This window comes from Vombatus ursinus, unplaced genomic scaffold (genome assembly GCF_900497805.2).
Source record: "Vombatus ursinus unplaced genomic scaffold, bare-nosed wombat genome assembly UNPS02010394.1, whole genome shotgun sequence".
NCBI lineage: Eukaryota > Metazoa > Chordata > Mammalia > Diprotodontia > Vombatidae > Vombatus > Vombatus ursinus.
The window spans coordinates 2,083,087-2,098,480 of NW_020950172.1; the positions used below are offsets into that span (position 1 = coordinate 2,083,087).

General features: G+C 49.5%; 1 protein-coding gene across 1 annotated transcript in view; it reads left to right on the forward strand.

The window, feature by feature from the left end:
• The window catches only part of TBC1D22A (TBC1 domain family member 22A), a 306,894-nt gene that overhangs the window by 77,044 nt on the left and 214,456 nt on the right, over nucleotides 1-15,394 (forward strand). Inside the window, exon 6 of the mRNA XM_027854296.1 lies at nucleotides 9,503-9,631. Coding sequence (XP_027710097.1) covers nucleotides 9,503-9,631 — 129 coding nt within the window. The remainder of the gene's footprint in view (nucleotides 1-9,502; nucleotides 9,632-15,394) is intronic.

The following is a 15,394-nucleotide window of genomic DNA, read 5'->3' on the forward strand; positions in this document are numbered from 1 at the left end:
CATCAGCTCTGTGCCCCCTACAGTCACCGTCCCCTTAGACGTCCTGACCCCTGCTGTATGTGTGATTGATGGAAGGATTGGGGTGGGGGTTGTGACTTCAGACGGGGGATAAGGATGGGCAGGGGATTGAGGGACATTGATTTTTTTTCTGGTGGAACACCAGCACAAGCCGATGAGGGGAGTGATGGGGAAGGCAAGGTCGATCTTGGTGTGCCCAGACAGGGTGACGTGGCCTGAAAGAGCTAGAGACAAGCATTTGGAGACCCCAGGCTGGCCTCCCATCTCTGTTTCTGGCTCGTTTGGTGGCCTCAGCTAAGTTCTTTGTCCTCTCTGAGCCTCTGTTTCCTCATACTCCTTAGCTCAGAGGGTTTTTGAGGGTGGCACTGTGTTCTCTTAGCAAACCCAGTGAGTGCAAGGCATCCCATTGGGCCTTCTGGGGACACAAGACGGCACAAGGCCCAGCTGTAGCTCTCACTGAGCTTAGCCTCTAGCCGGGGAATGACAGGCAGGAAGAGTATGTGTGTGACCTGAGAGTGTTGTGGCAGACCACGGTGGGCACCGAGAGCTCTTCAGGCTGGGGGGATCCGGGAAGGCTTCTTGGATGAGGTGGCCCGCATGCTGATGGGCCAGGGCCTTGAGAAGGAAAGGAGCAGGAAGCATTTTGTACGGGTGGCCTGAGTGGGAACGTGGCGGGTGTTCCCATCATCATCCTCATCGTTCCCCCCATTTCACACGTCTCCAACGCCGTCACTGTGACCCTGGGCCCACCTGTGTGGCGATGGCTGGTGAAGGACTGCCACCCACGTTTAACAGATGAAGAAACTGAGGCACAAAGATTGTCACACGGCCAGGAAGTGTCTGCACTGGGAATTGAACGTAGCTCTCCTGGATCAGAGGTAGCCCGCTGACGTGCCCGGGGAATAATGGGTAGCCCTGTTTGGCTGGCAGGCACTTTGATTCTTGTCAGCCCTCTCCAGGGCTCTTAGAAATACTTACTTTCCAATGGCAGGAGGAGGAGAAGGTCCCTTTGATGCATTTCTTATTACTGCCTCCCACCTGGCGGCCGCGGTGCTGGCCTCTACGTTACTACAGCCGCTCGAGAGGAAGACGGAGGTAGAGGAGTGCGTCATTGTCAGCTTTCTTGTGGCACCGAGACTTGTTGTCTACCTGTTCTGAGACCCCGGGGCGGTGCAGCTGCCCTGCAGAGGGGGCAGATTCGAGGTTGTCTGAAGTGTTTGCAGAGGACGGAAAAGGAAGCCGGGAGCCCTCACCTTTTTCAGGAGGGGGGACCCCATGCCAGCCAGTGCCGAGCTCGACGGCCGGCTGCTCTTCAGAGAAGCTGCCCGCTCCTGCTCAGCTCCTGCCAGCCCTGTTCCAGGCTTGCCTCGAGGGTCTGCACTGGGCTGGGTGGGATCCAGTGACACTTCCTCAGGGGAGCCTTCCCTGATTTCACATCGGCTTGAACCTTCCTGGTGCACTTTGGCTGTTTCTACCTTCCTCCCTCTCAGGCTCTCCACCGTATCAGCCTCAGCTGGCCTCTGCTTGCTCCTGTCATCGGTCAACAAGGATGTAAATGCTCACTGTGTGCTGAGGCTAGGGAAGGTGAGGAAAGGAAAAAACAGTCCCTGCTGCCACCCGAGAGGGTCTCCCTCTCGAAGGGGCAGACGACCCGGCAGTCACTGTGCGCACAAGGTGGCCAGAGGGAGGGGCTCACCGGGGGAGCAGGGCGCTGGGTAGGAGGGCGGATTTAAGGAAGCGGCCAGGCCGGGGGGTCAGAGGGCGCTTGGGAGGCCCGGCAGGGTCTGGTCTGTGGAGGTAAGAGGGAGCCGCTGGGGTCTCCTGAGGAGGGGTAGTGCCATGTGCTTCAGGCGGTGGACGGAGTAAGAGAGAAGTCGGCAAGGTAAGAACAGGGCGGGTGGGCTCCTGCTTCCTCCTGTTTTCTGTCTCCCTCGTTGTCTGATAAAGCACCTGCTCGGTGCCAGGCTCAGCCCCTGCCCTCAGGGAGCTCGCAGTCTAATGGGGAAGGTGCCTGCACTGCGCAAAGCTGGACGCCTCTCACCGTTGGCGATTCTGGGAAGGCAGAAGGTGGGCCTCGAGGGTTGTTCTTGGCGCTTTGCCCTTGGCCCTTTACACAGCTTCAGAGGAGGGCTTTCCATGGCGTTCTGGGCTGTTTTCTCAGCTGAGGGATGGACTGGGCCGGGCCAGCTGAGGGCATTGACTGGGGGGCTTTCCCAGGCCTCCAGAGGAGGGGTGATTATGGCTTAGCTGCTGAACCTGATGGCTTGCTAGAGGTGGGTGGGGGGCTGGTGCAGGGGGCCGTCCAACAGGGGGTGTAGATACCTCCGTAGAGAAGATTGGTTCAGTTCAGTGGGCCCTGTTGTCTTTGGAAGTGTTTGGTGGTGCTCTGTTCTTGTGGCGTCATGGCCCCAATTCCTGTGGATTCCCTCACTTTCCTGCAGCAGAAGAGTCCACACGTGGGCCTCAGTGGGCGGCCTCGTCCCCTGCAAGAGGCAGGTGGCTGCCTCGTCACCGGGCCACAGACGCTGGGTGAAATCCGCACTCCGAGGCGTGCTGGGAGATGGCGGAATTTAAAAATGCGTGGCCTGCTTTGCATCTGTCTAGCAAAAAGTGCTCACGCGCACGTGATCTGTTCCCAAGGATTAGCAGAATGATCGTTCTCTTTTGTTCCTTCATGATTCTCCCTTAACCTACCCGTGTTACTTTGTTTGGGTTATGGGTGCTGTAGTTAATTGATGATTAAGAAATGTTACTTTGAAAAAAAAGATGAGAAATGTGGGAATTTTCCAGTATGAAGAATTGGCTCGGACAGTCTCCATACCATGGCGGTATCGTCGACGTTATCAGCCGTTGGAAGTCCTTGCAGATGGTGAATGACCTGTCCTCTAAACGAAATTAGAGTCATGTTTCTGGATCTGTGAGGAAGTGCAGAAATGTGGTGAGGGGAATGCTTGAGGCCCCTCCAGGCTGCCCTCCTTGGCTTTCAGGGCATTTGGGCTTCAGTTCTGCCTCGGTGGCCAGGGGGCTCCCCCGGGGAGGAGAAAACTCATCTGGGCTTTTCTGCCACCGAGAAGATTTGGGTCTAAGCATATGCTAGCTTTGTTTTACATTTATGATTAGTGTTTTTATAGCATGCTAATACAGCAATTAAGTTTTCTGTAGTTCTGTCATTTAAAATTCATTGCATACTTGAATATATTTCATTTGCATAATTTTCAGTCTTGCTTAATTATCCAAAGGCCTCAACTTGCATGTATGTTTTCTTTTAAAAATGGGGATGTCAGGAGTGAATGTAAGTGGTACGGATTTTTTAGGAACATTGCTTGTTTTCTGATCTTGACACACTTGCCTTTTGACTTGCTTTTTAACAAAATGACAGGAGTGAGAGGCCCTATTTTAGAGGGTCCCGGCTCAGATTCATGCACGAGGCAGTGCCTCGGCTGAGTGAAGCGGTTCTGAGCTGGCAGTCAGAAGACCTGGGCTCTAGTTTGGACTATGTAGCACCCCTTAGGAGGGGTGTGATAGAGGACCAGGCCCTGGGTGGGAGGGAGGACGAAGCCCTGGGTGTGAGGGAGGATGAGGTCCTGGGTGCGAGGGTGGACCAGGCTCTGGGTGGGAGGGTGGAAGAGTGGAAGAGGCCCTGGGTGGGAGGGAGGACGAGGCCCTGGGTGGGAAGGAGGACGAGGCCCTGGGTGCGAGGGTGGACCAGGCCCTGGGTGGGAGGGTGGAAGAGTGGAGGAGGCCCTGGGTTCGAGGGAGGCCCTGGGGGCATGGAGCTATTCTCTGGGGCTGCCCCCAGGCATTCGGGGTTTGTTTTGGAGGAATGTTCTCTTTCCACCAGCATGACTTCTGATGCTCCTGATGCCGTGGGAGGGCAGTGCTCTGATGTTCTGAGAGGCCTGGGAGCTGCCTGCTCCTCTCCCCAGTGACTGCTTGACCCTTTCTGTGTCCATGTTCTAGCTGCCTGGAGATCTGCCAAAGGGGCTGCTCCCTCTCTGTGGGTGGGTCTGGGAACAGGCAAATGTGGGAAGAGACATTTGGGAAGAGCACTGGGCAGTTGGGACAGCCTGGGTGGGCAGTTGAGGCAGCCTGGCCTGGTGGACATAGACCTGGCTTCACCTCTCAGCTGGGCTGTTTGCTGCCTTGGTGAGCTGGGGCGCCTCCTCTCTGTGTGCCTCAGTATCCTTATCTGTAAATTGAGGGCTAGTCCAATCCTCACCCCATGATCCTGTGGGCAGTCAGTCAGTTACCCTTCTGAATTCCAGGCCATTTTAGGTGGCTTTTGTTTATCTTGTCTTCATAGACCATCCAGTAATTCACCCTAGCTCACACCAGCCCAAGAGATGATCCCCAAAGGCTCAGGCCAGAGGCCCTTCTTAACCTGGGGCAGTTTGTATTATCCTGACGAAGGCTTTTAACCAGCCCTGGCAAAAAAAAGAAAGACAATCCTTCCTCTCTCTAATGGAGCACGACCACACCTAAAAAAGGGGGCCGAAGATGGCGGCAGGCTACAGGAAAGTGTGATGAGTCGCCGTCTTCTTGGTATAAACACATGCACAGCAGGCTCTATACAGCATGAGCAGCTGCTGAAGAAGAATTCAGAATCTCCCCTGTGGGAGGTGGGGTTTTGCGGGGGAGGTCAGTAATCTGAGGAGAGGAGGGAAAGCATTCCAGGCCTGGGGGACGCCAGGGAAATGCCCACTGAGAGGCCTGGGGTCACCGGATTGCGGAGTATGTGGGGAGTAAGGTGTGAGAAGACTGGAAAGGTAGGAGGAGGCTTTGAGGGCCACGCAGAGCATTTTGTATTTGCTTTTTTTTTTTTTTTTGAGCGAGCAGTTTGGGTTAAGTGACTTGCCCAGGGTCACACAGCTAGTAAGTGTCAAATATCTGAGCCCGCATTTGAACTCAGGTCCTCCTGACTCCAGGGCCCGTGCTCTATCCACTGGGCCACCTAGCTGCCCCCATGTATTTGCTTTTGGAGGCATAGGGAGCTCCAGGGCTTTATTGAGTGAGGAGGTGAAGTCGGCTGTGGTTTTTATTTCATGAGTAGAGTCAGAGTTCATAAATATTTATTAAGTGCCCTCGGTGTGCCCAGTGCTGTGCTAAGCTCTGGGGATACAAAGAAAGGCCAAAGACAGCACTGCCCTAGAGGAGCTCACGGCTTGATGTGGGAGAGCCCACATAGACAGAAGCTGGCGGGAGTCTCAGCAGGGAGAGGGTGGGGGCAGCCAGTGGGAAATGAGCTGAGGAGGGGGAGTGTCTGAGCCGATTCATCTCGCCAATAGTAAGTTTGTGGAGCCAGGCAGTCCCAGAGGACACAGAGGAAAGGAGTCAATGCAAGTCCTTGTTTGTTCTTAGAGGTAGGTTAAGCTTTGCCACTACCATCTTTCTTTTCTATTGTCAATGGGTATTATCCTGATGAAGGCCCTTAACCCATGCAGGCCGGCCTAGGACTTTGGAGGAAGGCCTGAATGAAGAATGCGGGGTGGGGTTTGAAGTAGTATTAGTTCCTCATAAAAATCAGGCACAGAATTAATTCAGCGTCCCTGGTGCCAGTGGGAATAGGTTTCTTCATTTTGCAGAACGTGAGATACTTGAAACTCACAGGGACTTTTTCCTGGAGCGTCCTTTGTTTTAGCCCCTTTGATCACTTGTGGATCTGAGCTATGGCTGGGCCTGCCTTGAGTGTCATTGCAAGAAGCAGAGGTGAGAAGAGAGGGCCTTCCTGGCATGGGGACCAGCTTGTGCACAGGCCTGGAGATGAGAGGCTCTGCGCGAGGAATGGCAAAAGGTCAGTGTGATTGGAGGGCAGCGTGTGTACGAAGGTTGGCGAGGCAGGTTGGAGTCTCACGTGATCCTCGAAGGACTCGGGAGCCTATGGGATTTGTTTAGCTGGAGAATGGCGCAGAGGACCGTGCTTTGGGAAGATTGACCTCTGATTTGTGCCCGTCCACACCATTCCCATCTTGTACGAACGGTGGGTTTATCTCATGGTTTTTTTCTCTCCAATACGATAGAGACTTTTTAGATCTGGGAGCTGGATCTGAGCCTAGTGTGCCTGGCCACACAGTAGGTGCTTCAGAAACGCTTTCTGGCGGGCTCTCACAGGTTGCTGCTTGAAGTTGTTACCGTCCTCATTTTGTGATGAGGATGTTGAGGGTTCGAAAGTCACTTGCCCCTGGTAGTTCAACTGCTGAATGTGGAAGCAGAGTCCAGGCCGGTCTCTTGCTCCCAAGCTCAGCCCCTTTCTCATGCCCTCTTCCGTCTCCTGCCCTTTAGGGTTGGCGCTCCCTCACCCGGGTCCTGCACCGCCTTCTCCTGAACTTGGACACTCACACAAGTCTCTCCCCAAGTTAACCAGCGCCGTCTCTCTCGGTGGCGTTGTCTCTTCTGGTCTCGGCGGCTCTCGTGGCAGTGCTAGCGGGCTCTTTGCCGCTGGCTGTCATCTGTCCTCTGGTGAATTCCCTTCCCCATCATCCATCGCCTGTTTGTCCTCAGAGCACCTCAGAGTTGACGCGCATGTCGGACACAGAAGGTTTCGTCTGTTTCCTTCCCCAGGTTCCTTTCAAACTGCTCTAGAGCCCTGTGCTCCTAGTCCTTGGGTGCCCATCCCCAGGCTGGTGCTAAGCCTTGTTGGTTGCTCTTCGGCCATCTTGCCCTATCTGCCCTCCTCCAGGCTCCCCCCTGCTCCGGCCTCTCCTCCCCCCTTCCTTGGGCTGTGCTCACAGCTTCCCTTGTCTCCTTGCCTTCGAGTGACTCCTCACCACATGCCTAGAGGGTCTTCCTAAGGCTTAGGAGCCCAAATCCTCCCTAGCTCACATACCTTCATCAGCTCCTTACTGCCTCAAGAACAAAAGATAGTTTCTTCTTCCAGTCTCATTTCATAATGCTGTCCTTTATATGTCCTTTACGTTTTGGCCAAACATACTTAGAACCGGCCATTCCACCTTCCGCGTCAGTGCACTGACCCCAGCCTCCTGGCTGCTCCTGGAACGAGACATCCATCTCTTGGCCCTGGGCATTTCCTGTGGCCATCTCCCGTGCCCGGAGAGGTGTCCTTTCTCTGTGCCAGCCACTGACCTCCCTGGCTTCTGTCTTTGACCCCTTCTAATTCTTATGCCTTCCCTCTTTGAGTTACTGCTTTTTTGATCCTGTATATAACTTGTTTGATTGTGAGCTCCTCGAGAGCAGGACTGGCTTTTGCCCCTTTCTGTATCCTCAGCACTTAGTATAATACCTGGCATACAGTAGGTACTTAATTAATGCTTATTGCTTGACTGACTGAATTGAACTGAAGTTGCAGGTACTTTTTAGATTGTAGGCAGAGTTTTTGTTTTGTTGATCATGCAGTTTCTTTGTTTATTTAGTATTTTATTTTCCCCCAGTTACATGTACAAAGAATTTTTTAACGTTTATTTTTATAACTGAGTTCCAAATTCTGTCCCCCCCTCCTCACCTCTTTCATTGAGAAGGCAAGCAATTTGATATAGGTTAAACATGTGGAGTCATGCAAAACATTTCCATAATAGTCATGTTGTGAAAGAAAACATAGATAAAAAACTCAAGAAAAATAAAGACAGTAAGAAAAAGGCTGCATCAGTCTGTATTTGGACCACCGTCAGTTCTTTCTCTGGGCATGGACAGCATTTTTCATCATGAATCCTTCAGAGTAGTCTTGGGTTGTTAATAGCTAAGGAGAATAGCTAAGTCATTCACCGTTGATCATGGCACCATTTGGTGTTACTTTGCACACAGTACATTTCACTTTGCATCAGCTGGGGTCATGCAGTTTCCTTGTACGTAACTGCTGTGTCCCAAGGCCTCCTCTGGCCTTATGTCTCTGGAACTTAGATTATGTTATTGGCATCTGGCACAACTTTGGGCATTTGGGATAGAGGATCACTTTCACTTCTGTCGCTTTAAAGTCCAAAGAAAAGTCTCTCATTCTCTCGTTCTGTAAAGATTTTCATCTCTCTCAAATTCCACTTTACAAGCAGTTGGAGTGGAGACATCATCCTTGCTGCTCCTCTCCTAGGCTGTATGCTCCACGTGGACAGGGATTCCGTCCTTGCCCCAAGAGTGTGTCTGCCCTAAGCAAAGGTTTCTGCCCCAGGAAGTGCTTGAAAAGTCAGTGTTTGTATTGGCAAAGATGCCAGAAGATGAAAAGAGTAAGTTGTTGGAGGGGCTGTGGGAAGGCCGGCCCCCTCATGCCCCACTGGTTGGGCTCTGAGCCACCAGTTCAACTATCCTAGAAAGGAACCCATGATTATACTGAGAAGCCGTTCAGTCGGGTATAGTTTCAACCAGCAATCCTGCTCCTTGACAGATAGCCCAGGTAGGTCCAAGGAAGAGAGAAAGTTGCATATACAAAATGGTTGTAGCAGCCCTTTTTGAAATAGTAAATAAACGGAAAGAAAGTGGGTGTCCATGGCTTGTAAGATGATTCAGTCAGTTGTGCTATATGGCTATGAATGGAAAGTACTTAGTAAGCACCTACTGTATACCTGGCACTGTGGCTACAGATACAAGAGTGGGGAGGTCCTGGCCCTTGGAGAGCTTCCATTCTGCTAAGGAGACACCGTCCATGGCGGGGAGAAGGAGGGGTGGGGTGACCAAGGGAGGCTGGTTTGGATTGGACAGCTAGAGAGTGAGTGGAGACAGTCGCGTGTCTGTGGATGTGCTTCTTCCAGAGTCCTGGAGTAGCAGTGGAAAATGAGGGCCGTGTGTGAGGATGGCGGTGGGGCGTGGGGCTGGGGTGGACAGTTCGCCTGTATGAGGTGTTCCGGAGCATAGCAGACCCCGCTCCATTCATTCAGCAGTCCAGACCCACAGAGCCCAGGGCAGTAGCTCCGGAAGCTGAGTGGATTAAGTCCTCTAGTGTTGGGGAGCGGGCTGGTGCTCTGGAGAGTGCCTGGCATGAAACATGGCAAGAAGATGGCCCAGCTGAGACCCCAGATGGGACGTAACGGAACACGAAGGTTCTGTAGTATGTGACAAAGATGAAGAAGTTAGAGGAATGGGGACAGACCTGGAAGAAGCTGGGGTGTAGAAGAATTCGTGCGGTGATCACCGGGAAGGACTCAGCCCTGGGTCAGTAGCCACTGCCAGGCTGGACTCGGGAGCGCAGATGGAGTCGGTGCCTCCTTCTTGTGGGCAGAGCGTCAGTGAGACGTTCGATTGAGTGGAGTATACAGCAGCGAGGCTGCTTTTGTGATCCTCAGCAAAGCTCACCAAAGTGACGTTTCCTTCGGCTGGGCTGAGGCAGCCTGGGGTCTCCAGTGGGACTCGTGTTGGGGGTTGCCAGACTCAGCCTGTGGGGTTCTGCCTCTCTCGTTTCTTTTCCCAAACCCGCCTTGCTGTCCTCTGTGTCTGGTTTCAGAAAATCTACCCCTTCTGTGTGCCTCGGGGCTTGGGCTTTTAAAATGCGAACTTACAAATAGACCGGTAACTGACGGAAACTGACCCCTTTTTCCTATCTCATAAGGGTTACCTACCTGCGAATGTGGATCGGAGAGAAGGCACCCTGCGGAGAAAGCAAAAGGAATATTTTGCTTTTATTGACCAATATTATGATTCTCGGAATGATGAAGCTCACCAGGACACCTACAGACAGGTGAGAACCTCTGGGGGCTGCCTCCTCTTCATGGCGCGGGTCCTTTCTCAGCTTGTGGCTCATGGTCAGACATCGCTTCTCTAAAATTATGGCGTCTGCATCCTGCCTTATTGTTGAAATGGTAAACGAATTTGCCATCACCTCGAGCATGTGCTCTGCCTTTGTCGCCTCCTCGTTAAACAATTCCCTCCTGATCAGGTGATGAACCGGACCACCTTCTGTTCCCCAGATAGACCTTCTGTTTTCCCTCCTCTGCACCTTTGCCCATGCTGGTTCCCATTCCTGATGAGTCTTTCTTCCCCGTGTTAGCCTGTTGGATCCCTTCCTGTCCTTTGAAATCTAATTCAGAGGCCGCTGTCCCCCTTGGGCCGCCCCCTACCCTGTCTGTGTGGGCCTACCCTCTTGCCCCCCTCACCACAGACTTAGTCTGTAGAGGGTGTCGGGAGGACTGTTTTTCAGGGTCCCTGCTCCAGGAATGGGCAGCCTCGGAGGCCATCCGTTGGCTTGAAGTCCATTTTCTCACTTGAAGCTGCTTTGCTCAGAAGGGGCTCCTCTCCCTGCCTGAGCCTCAGGCCCTGGTCAGCATCTGCTAGTATTCTCTCTCGGCCTTTCTAAAAGCTGTGCCCACCTAAGGCACATGAGGCCCTTTTTGTCTCTGTGTCCTCTCTGCTGCAGGCTCTGCCTCACGTGTAGTAGGCCCTGAAACATTCTTGTTGGTGCGGATCAAATTGAATTAGCCTAGTGGTTTGTCCCTAGTGGATTAGGCCCTGGGCTGCCCTCTCTCCCAGGGGCCTGACTCTCTGCTGAGGCCCAGGACTCTGCCCCCTGTGTCTGTCAGAAGCATGAGCAATATGGCCTGTTGTAAAAAAAAAAAGGCTATTTTTGTCGTTGCTGTTCTTACATCATCATAGTACGCCCTTCCCAGAGAGGGAACCTCTGGGTTGTTTTGATTTACCTTTCTCTTGCACAGCAGTGATCTGGTGTGTTCTTTGATGTGATTGTGGCTACTTTGTAATTCTTCTTTTGAGAACTCTTTATATCCTTTTACTATTTATGCATTGGGGAATGGCCCTTAGTCTTCCATGTGTTTACTGTTTACATTTTGCATGTCTTGGATACCCTACGTTTATCAAAGAGGTTTGGTGCAAAGATTTTTTCTCATTTGACCACTTCCCTTCTTATCCAAGTGCATTAGTTTTGTCTGTAGGGAAGATTTTCAGTTTCATGCTGTGGATACAATATTATGTTCCTTAAGTTCCTTTAATCTTTTTTTTTTCTTTAAGATGCCCTGCTCTCACTGGTTCTCTTCCCCTCATCCCTGATCCCCATTTCTTGTTTGATGTCCCCCCTCACTTTCTTCTCCTTCAGCTAGTCCTCTTCCTTTATTTTTGTGCCCCTTTCCAAAAAGGAAGTTCCTCACTAATCATTATCCATTTTCTCTTTCTGTTTACTTTTGACCCTCATTCTCTACCCCTGAAATGATCTGTATCTATAATTATCTTTTCTTTGTATTCTTAGTGCTATTCAAGGTGTCTGGATACTGTAGGTTTTCCCTTCTAGGTGTGGCATTTAAAAAGTTTTGAGAGATGTAATTTAATCATTTTATTAATAATCCCAGCATGTTTATTAATAAAAGGATGGTCATTTAGCCAGCTCTCTCTCTTTTTTTTTTTAAAGGTGATTGGGGTTAAGTTACTTGCCCAGAGTTACGCAGCTAGTAAGTGTTATGTGTCTGAGGCCGGATTTGAACTCAGGTTCTCCTGACTCCAGGGCCGGTGCTCTATCCACTGCATCACCTAGCTGCCCCACCATCTCTTTCTTAGAGCAAAGACCACCGTGTTGGCAGGCTCACAGCTTATAAGGTCATTGGAAGAGAGGTGTTTCCAAGGGTGACAATCAATTCTGATAGGTTAACTATTAATGAGGGAATGAATATTACAATGAGGGGCTGGACCTGAACTTTGTGTCATTTACTTCCCTGTTACCTCCAGCCTTGGGAAATCTATTCAAAGAATTTATCCCCACCCAAACCTGAGCAGAACCCAGTGACTTTCTCACGTGGGTGGGGTCTGAATAAGAAAGTTAGTCTGATCTCATTATCAGTAATGTCCTTTAAGAGACTTTAGAAAAAGGGTATATCTCCCCTAAATCATTAGTTATTAATAATCATTTCTCTCATAGGTGCTTTCTGCCACTGCCTTGTATGGCTTGCCTCATGGGTTCACCTTTTCCATTGTACTTCATTTCCAGAACAATGCCAAATTGTTATTATCATTATTATTATTATTATTATTATTATTATTGTTATTATTGGTAATTGCTAGCATTTATATAGAACCTACTGTGTGCCAGATATTGTGCTAAATACTTTACAAATATGACCTCATTTGATCCTCACAACAGCTCTGGGAGGGAGGTGCTGTTATGATCCCCATTTTACAGATGAGGAAACTGAAGCAAATGGGGTTAAATGACTTGCCTAGGGTCACACAGCTTGGCAATTGTCTGAGGTCAGATTTAAGCTCAGATCTTCCTGATTCCAGGCCTGATGCTCTATCTACTGTGCTGCTACCTAACACTGCCCCATAGTAGGGTCTCCTACCTCTGTCTAACCTTGGTAACCTCTCTTGGTAACCTTTTTTTTTCTCCTACATTAGCCTGGAAATCTCCTCTCTGTGTCCATATTCTCCCACTCCTCCAGGTGCCAGTTGTCCATCTGATCCCTTATTTTCATTCCCCCATACACTTAGAAAGAATTCTCTAACTGGTCTCTCTGTTTCCCCTCCTTGCCTGCTGTATTATGCACTCCTCTTGCATTTCTCTTGTTTGGGGTGTTTGAGGGGCAAATAATCTCTTCAGTTATGAAAAAAATGTTTCAAATTCTCCTTTGTTATTGAGCATCCATCTTTCGTCCTGTGTGGTTAAGCTCAGATTTTCTGGAAGGTCTCACCCTGGGCTTCACCACAGTCCATTCTCTCCTCCTTTTTCTGGTGGGTGTGGAGTAGTCTTGTGTTTTCAGGTGTCCTTTCCTTGTCTTTCTCCTGGTGGTGCAGAACTTCTTGTTTCTAAATTGAATTGTTAAACTGAACTACCACATGCCTTGGAGTTTGTAGTTTTGGGTTTTCCTCTGGAGGGGATCGGTCGATTCTTTCCATTAGAATTTCGTTTTCTGTGTTCTGAAGTTCTGGGCAGTTCTCTCATTATTTCCTTCATAATGGTGTTGAGGTTTTTTGTCTTGTCACGTTCTCCTGGGAGATCTCGGATCCTCGGGTTATCTCTGCACATTTTGTCTTTGAGAGATCTGTGTGTTTTACTTGCGTAGTGACCGTATTTTCTTCTAAGATTCTTGTTTTTTGCTTCTCTTCTTCGAGGCTTTCCTCCACTTCTGTGTATTTCCACCCCCATCTGCTGTTCTCTTTTGTTTCTTCGGTGAGGCTGCCATCCCAGGTTCCAGTTTTTCTATTCCATTCGTTATTCTTGCTGCCCAACCATAAATTCTGCCATCGTAATTCTCATTTCTCTTTTAAACCACTCGGGAACGGGGTGTTGTGTTTCCACGTTCTCCTCACATTCCGCAGGATCTTCTCTCTCATCAAATGTCGGCTCATTTTCCTTTGTTTTTATAGTATTCATAGATGCCTGACCTTGTTTACTAGATTTGGAGGCCGTATTTCCTTCTGTTGTTCCTATTTTTCCTACTGATTTATCTGTTTGTGTTCAAGGGTCCCACAGGATGCCATGGCTCTGAGGGGCTGTAGCCCACTCTTCCTCATGCAGAGCACATCGGGGATCTTCCCAAGCCTTGAAGGGCTTCTGAACTGGGGCATTCTGAGATGACAAGGCTCTCTCTCCCCTCTTAGACTTGATCCTAGGCCCTGAGCTCTTTGGTGAGCTGGGCTGTGGGAGTGACCTTCTCAGGGTCAAGTGCGCATTCAGGAAAGTAAATGAACTCTTCTTGGGCCCCAGGTGCGGACCTGGGAAAAGTAATTTGCTTTGTTCAGCCCTGAATGAGTTGATTCCCAGGGTATAGGTGAGCACTGTATTTCCACTCTACTTGGGACTTGGGGGGAACATGTAGACTGCATCTGACTTTGTTCCTTCGCTTAATATAAGATGGGTTCAGTTATGGTTTCTTGAGTAGTCACTTGACAGACGGTGTGCATAACGAGAACAATATTTAAATTTGATTTACACTTCTCAGCTCCTTCTGCTTTGGCGTTAGACTAGCATTTCATGGGCTCACTGTGATTGTCATTCACTGTCTACTTTGCGGAAATGAAAAATTGGTTACGTTCCTATTAAACAAAAAGTCATGTTTTTAGTTGGCATGCTTAGTTCCTGCCTTGTGCTTCAAGGGTAAACTTCTTATTCTGCTGAGCTGGAAAATTATTGCCAACAAACCTGTTTTAGAAATTATGCCCAAAGGGCAGCTAGGTGGCACAGTGGATAGAGCACTGGCCCTGAAGTCAGGAGGACCTGAGTTCAAATCCGGCTTCAGACCAAACACTTGACACTTACTAGCTGTGTGACCCTGGGCAAGTCACTTAACCCCAATTGCCGAAAAAAAAAAAAAAAGAAGAAGAAATTGTGCCCAGACTTTTTGTTTTGTGCACTTTAGTATAGTCGTGATGCTTAATCAGTGTTGATGGCTTAATTGATTCTCTCCCTGTTACTTGATTTCTTTGGTCCCATCTGCATCTAGACCCAAAGACTGAAGATGCAACGTACTGGTGACCCACGACCATTCTTACCTGGGCTGTCAAGCCAGTGCACCCTTTGCAGTTCTTTAATTACTCCGAAAAAACACAGAATCCACTCACTTTAAAGGCTGGGAGATTCCCCCAGAAATGACCTCCCACTTTGTGTGGGAAGAAGTGTTAATGATTGCCTTGGACTTGTCATTGTATTAGAAAATACATCCAAAGTTTGGGCGAGTTTTCAACCTTTTCCTCAGGTCACTTTTATTTAAGTAAGGATCTGCTGCCAGTCAGTGATATTTCTTTGAAAAATGTAATAATCTAAATATTCTGATGGATCTCCTACAGGAAAATTAATTAAGTACAGAAAACATAAAACTTTATTCACCTACTACAACAGATAATAAAGTCTATTTCAGTTCCATATTGTGGATAATTAGTGAAAATATTTCCAAATCGTTAACTTTTTGCTTTTAGAATAAAAAGTGTTTTTTCTCTTTTGGCCCGTTTTGCAGCTCAAAGAGCTGAGGCTCATTGGGCACACGTGGAGGTCTCCTTCTTTTTCATGGCCTGGGAGCTCTTTGGCCCATCCTTTTTCTCCTTGGTCTCCGGTGTCTTTTGTCACTGTCTCTTCCTCCCCATCCCCATGGCCGGTAATCTTCGATAAAGTTCTGACGACCTTAAGTAGCAAAGAGCTTTCTACCTGGCCTTCTTACTCTGTCTTCTCAAATGCCCAGGTTTACTTTTTTTTTTAATGGTTCCAGACCCGTGATTTGAGCAATGTAGGGAATTTCCAGTATGAAAACGCCCTCCATTGATGCATGCCAGCCGCTTGTCTGGCCCTCGTAGTGCTAAGAGTCATCTGGGACACAAAGTGGTTAAGGGCCTTCCTCACGGTTACAGAAGACGCATGTTTCAGAAGCAGCTCTTGAACCCAGGCCTTCCTGAGTCTAAGGTTGAGCCCGCTTTCATTGCTACCTTTTCTCATGCTCTCTCTCCACATTAGTCCTTGATACTGCTTTGATCATACATCCCTTTTACGCCAAATCTTACACCTGTTGGATGC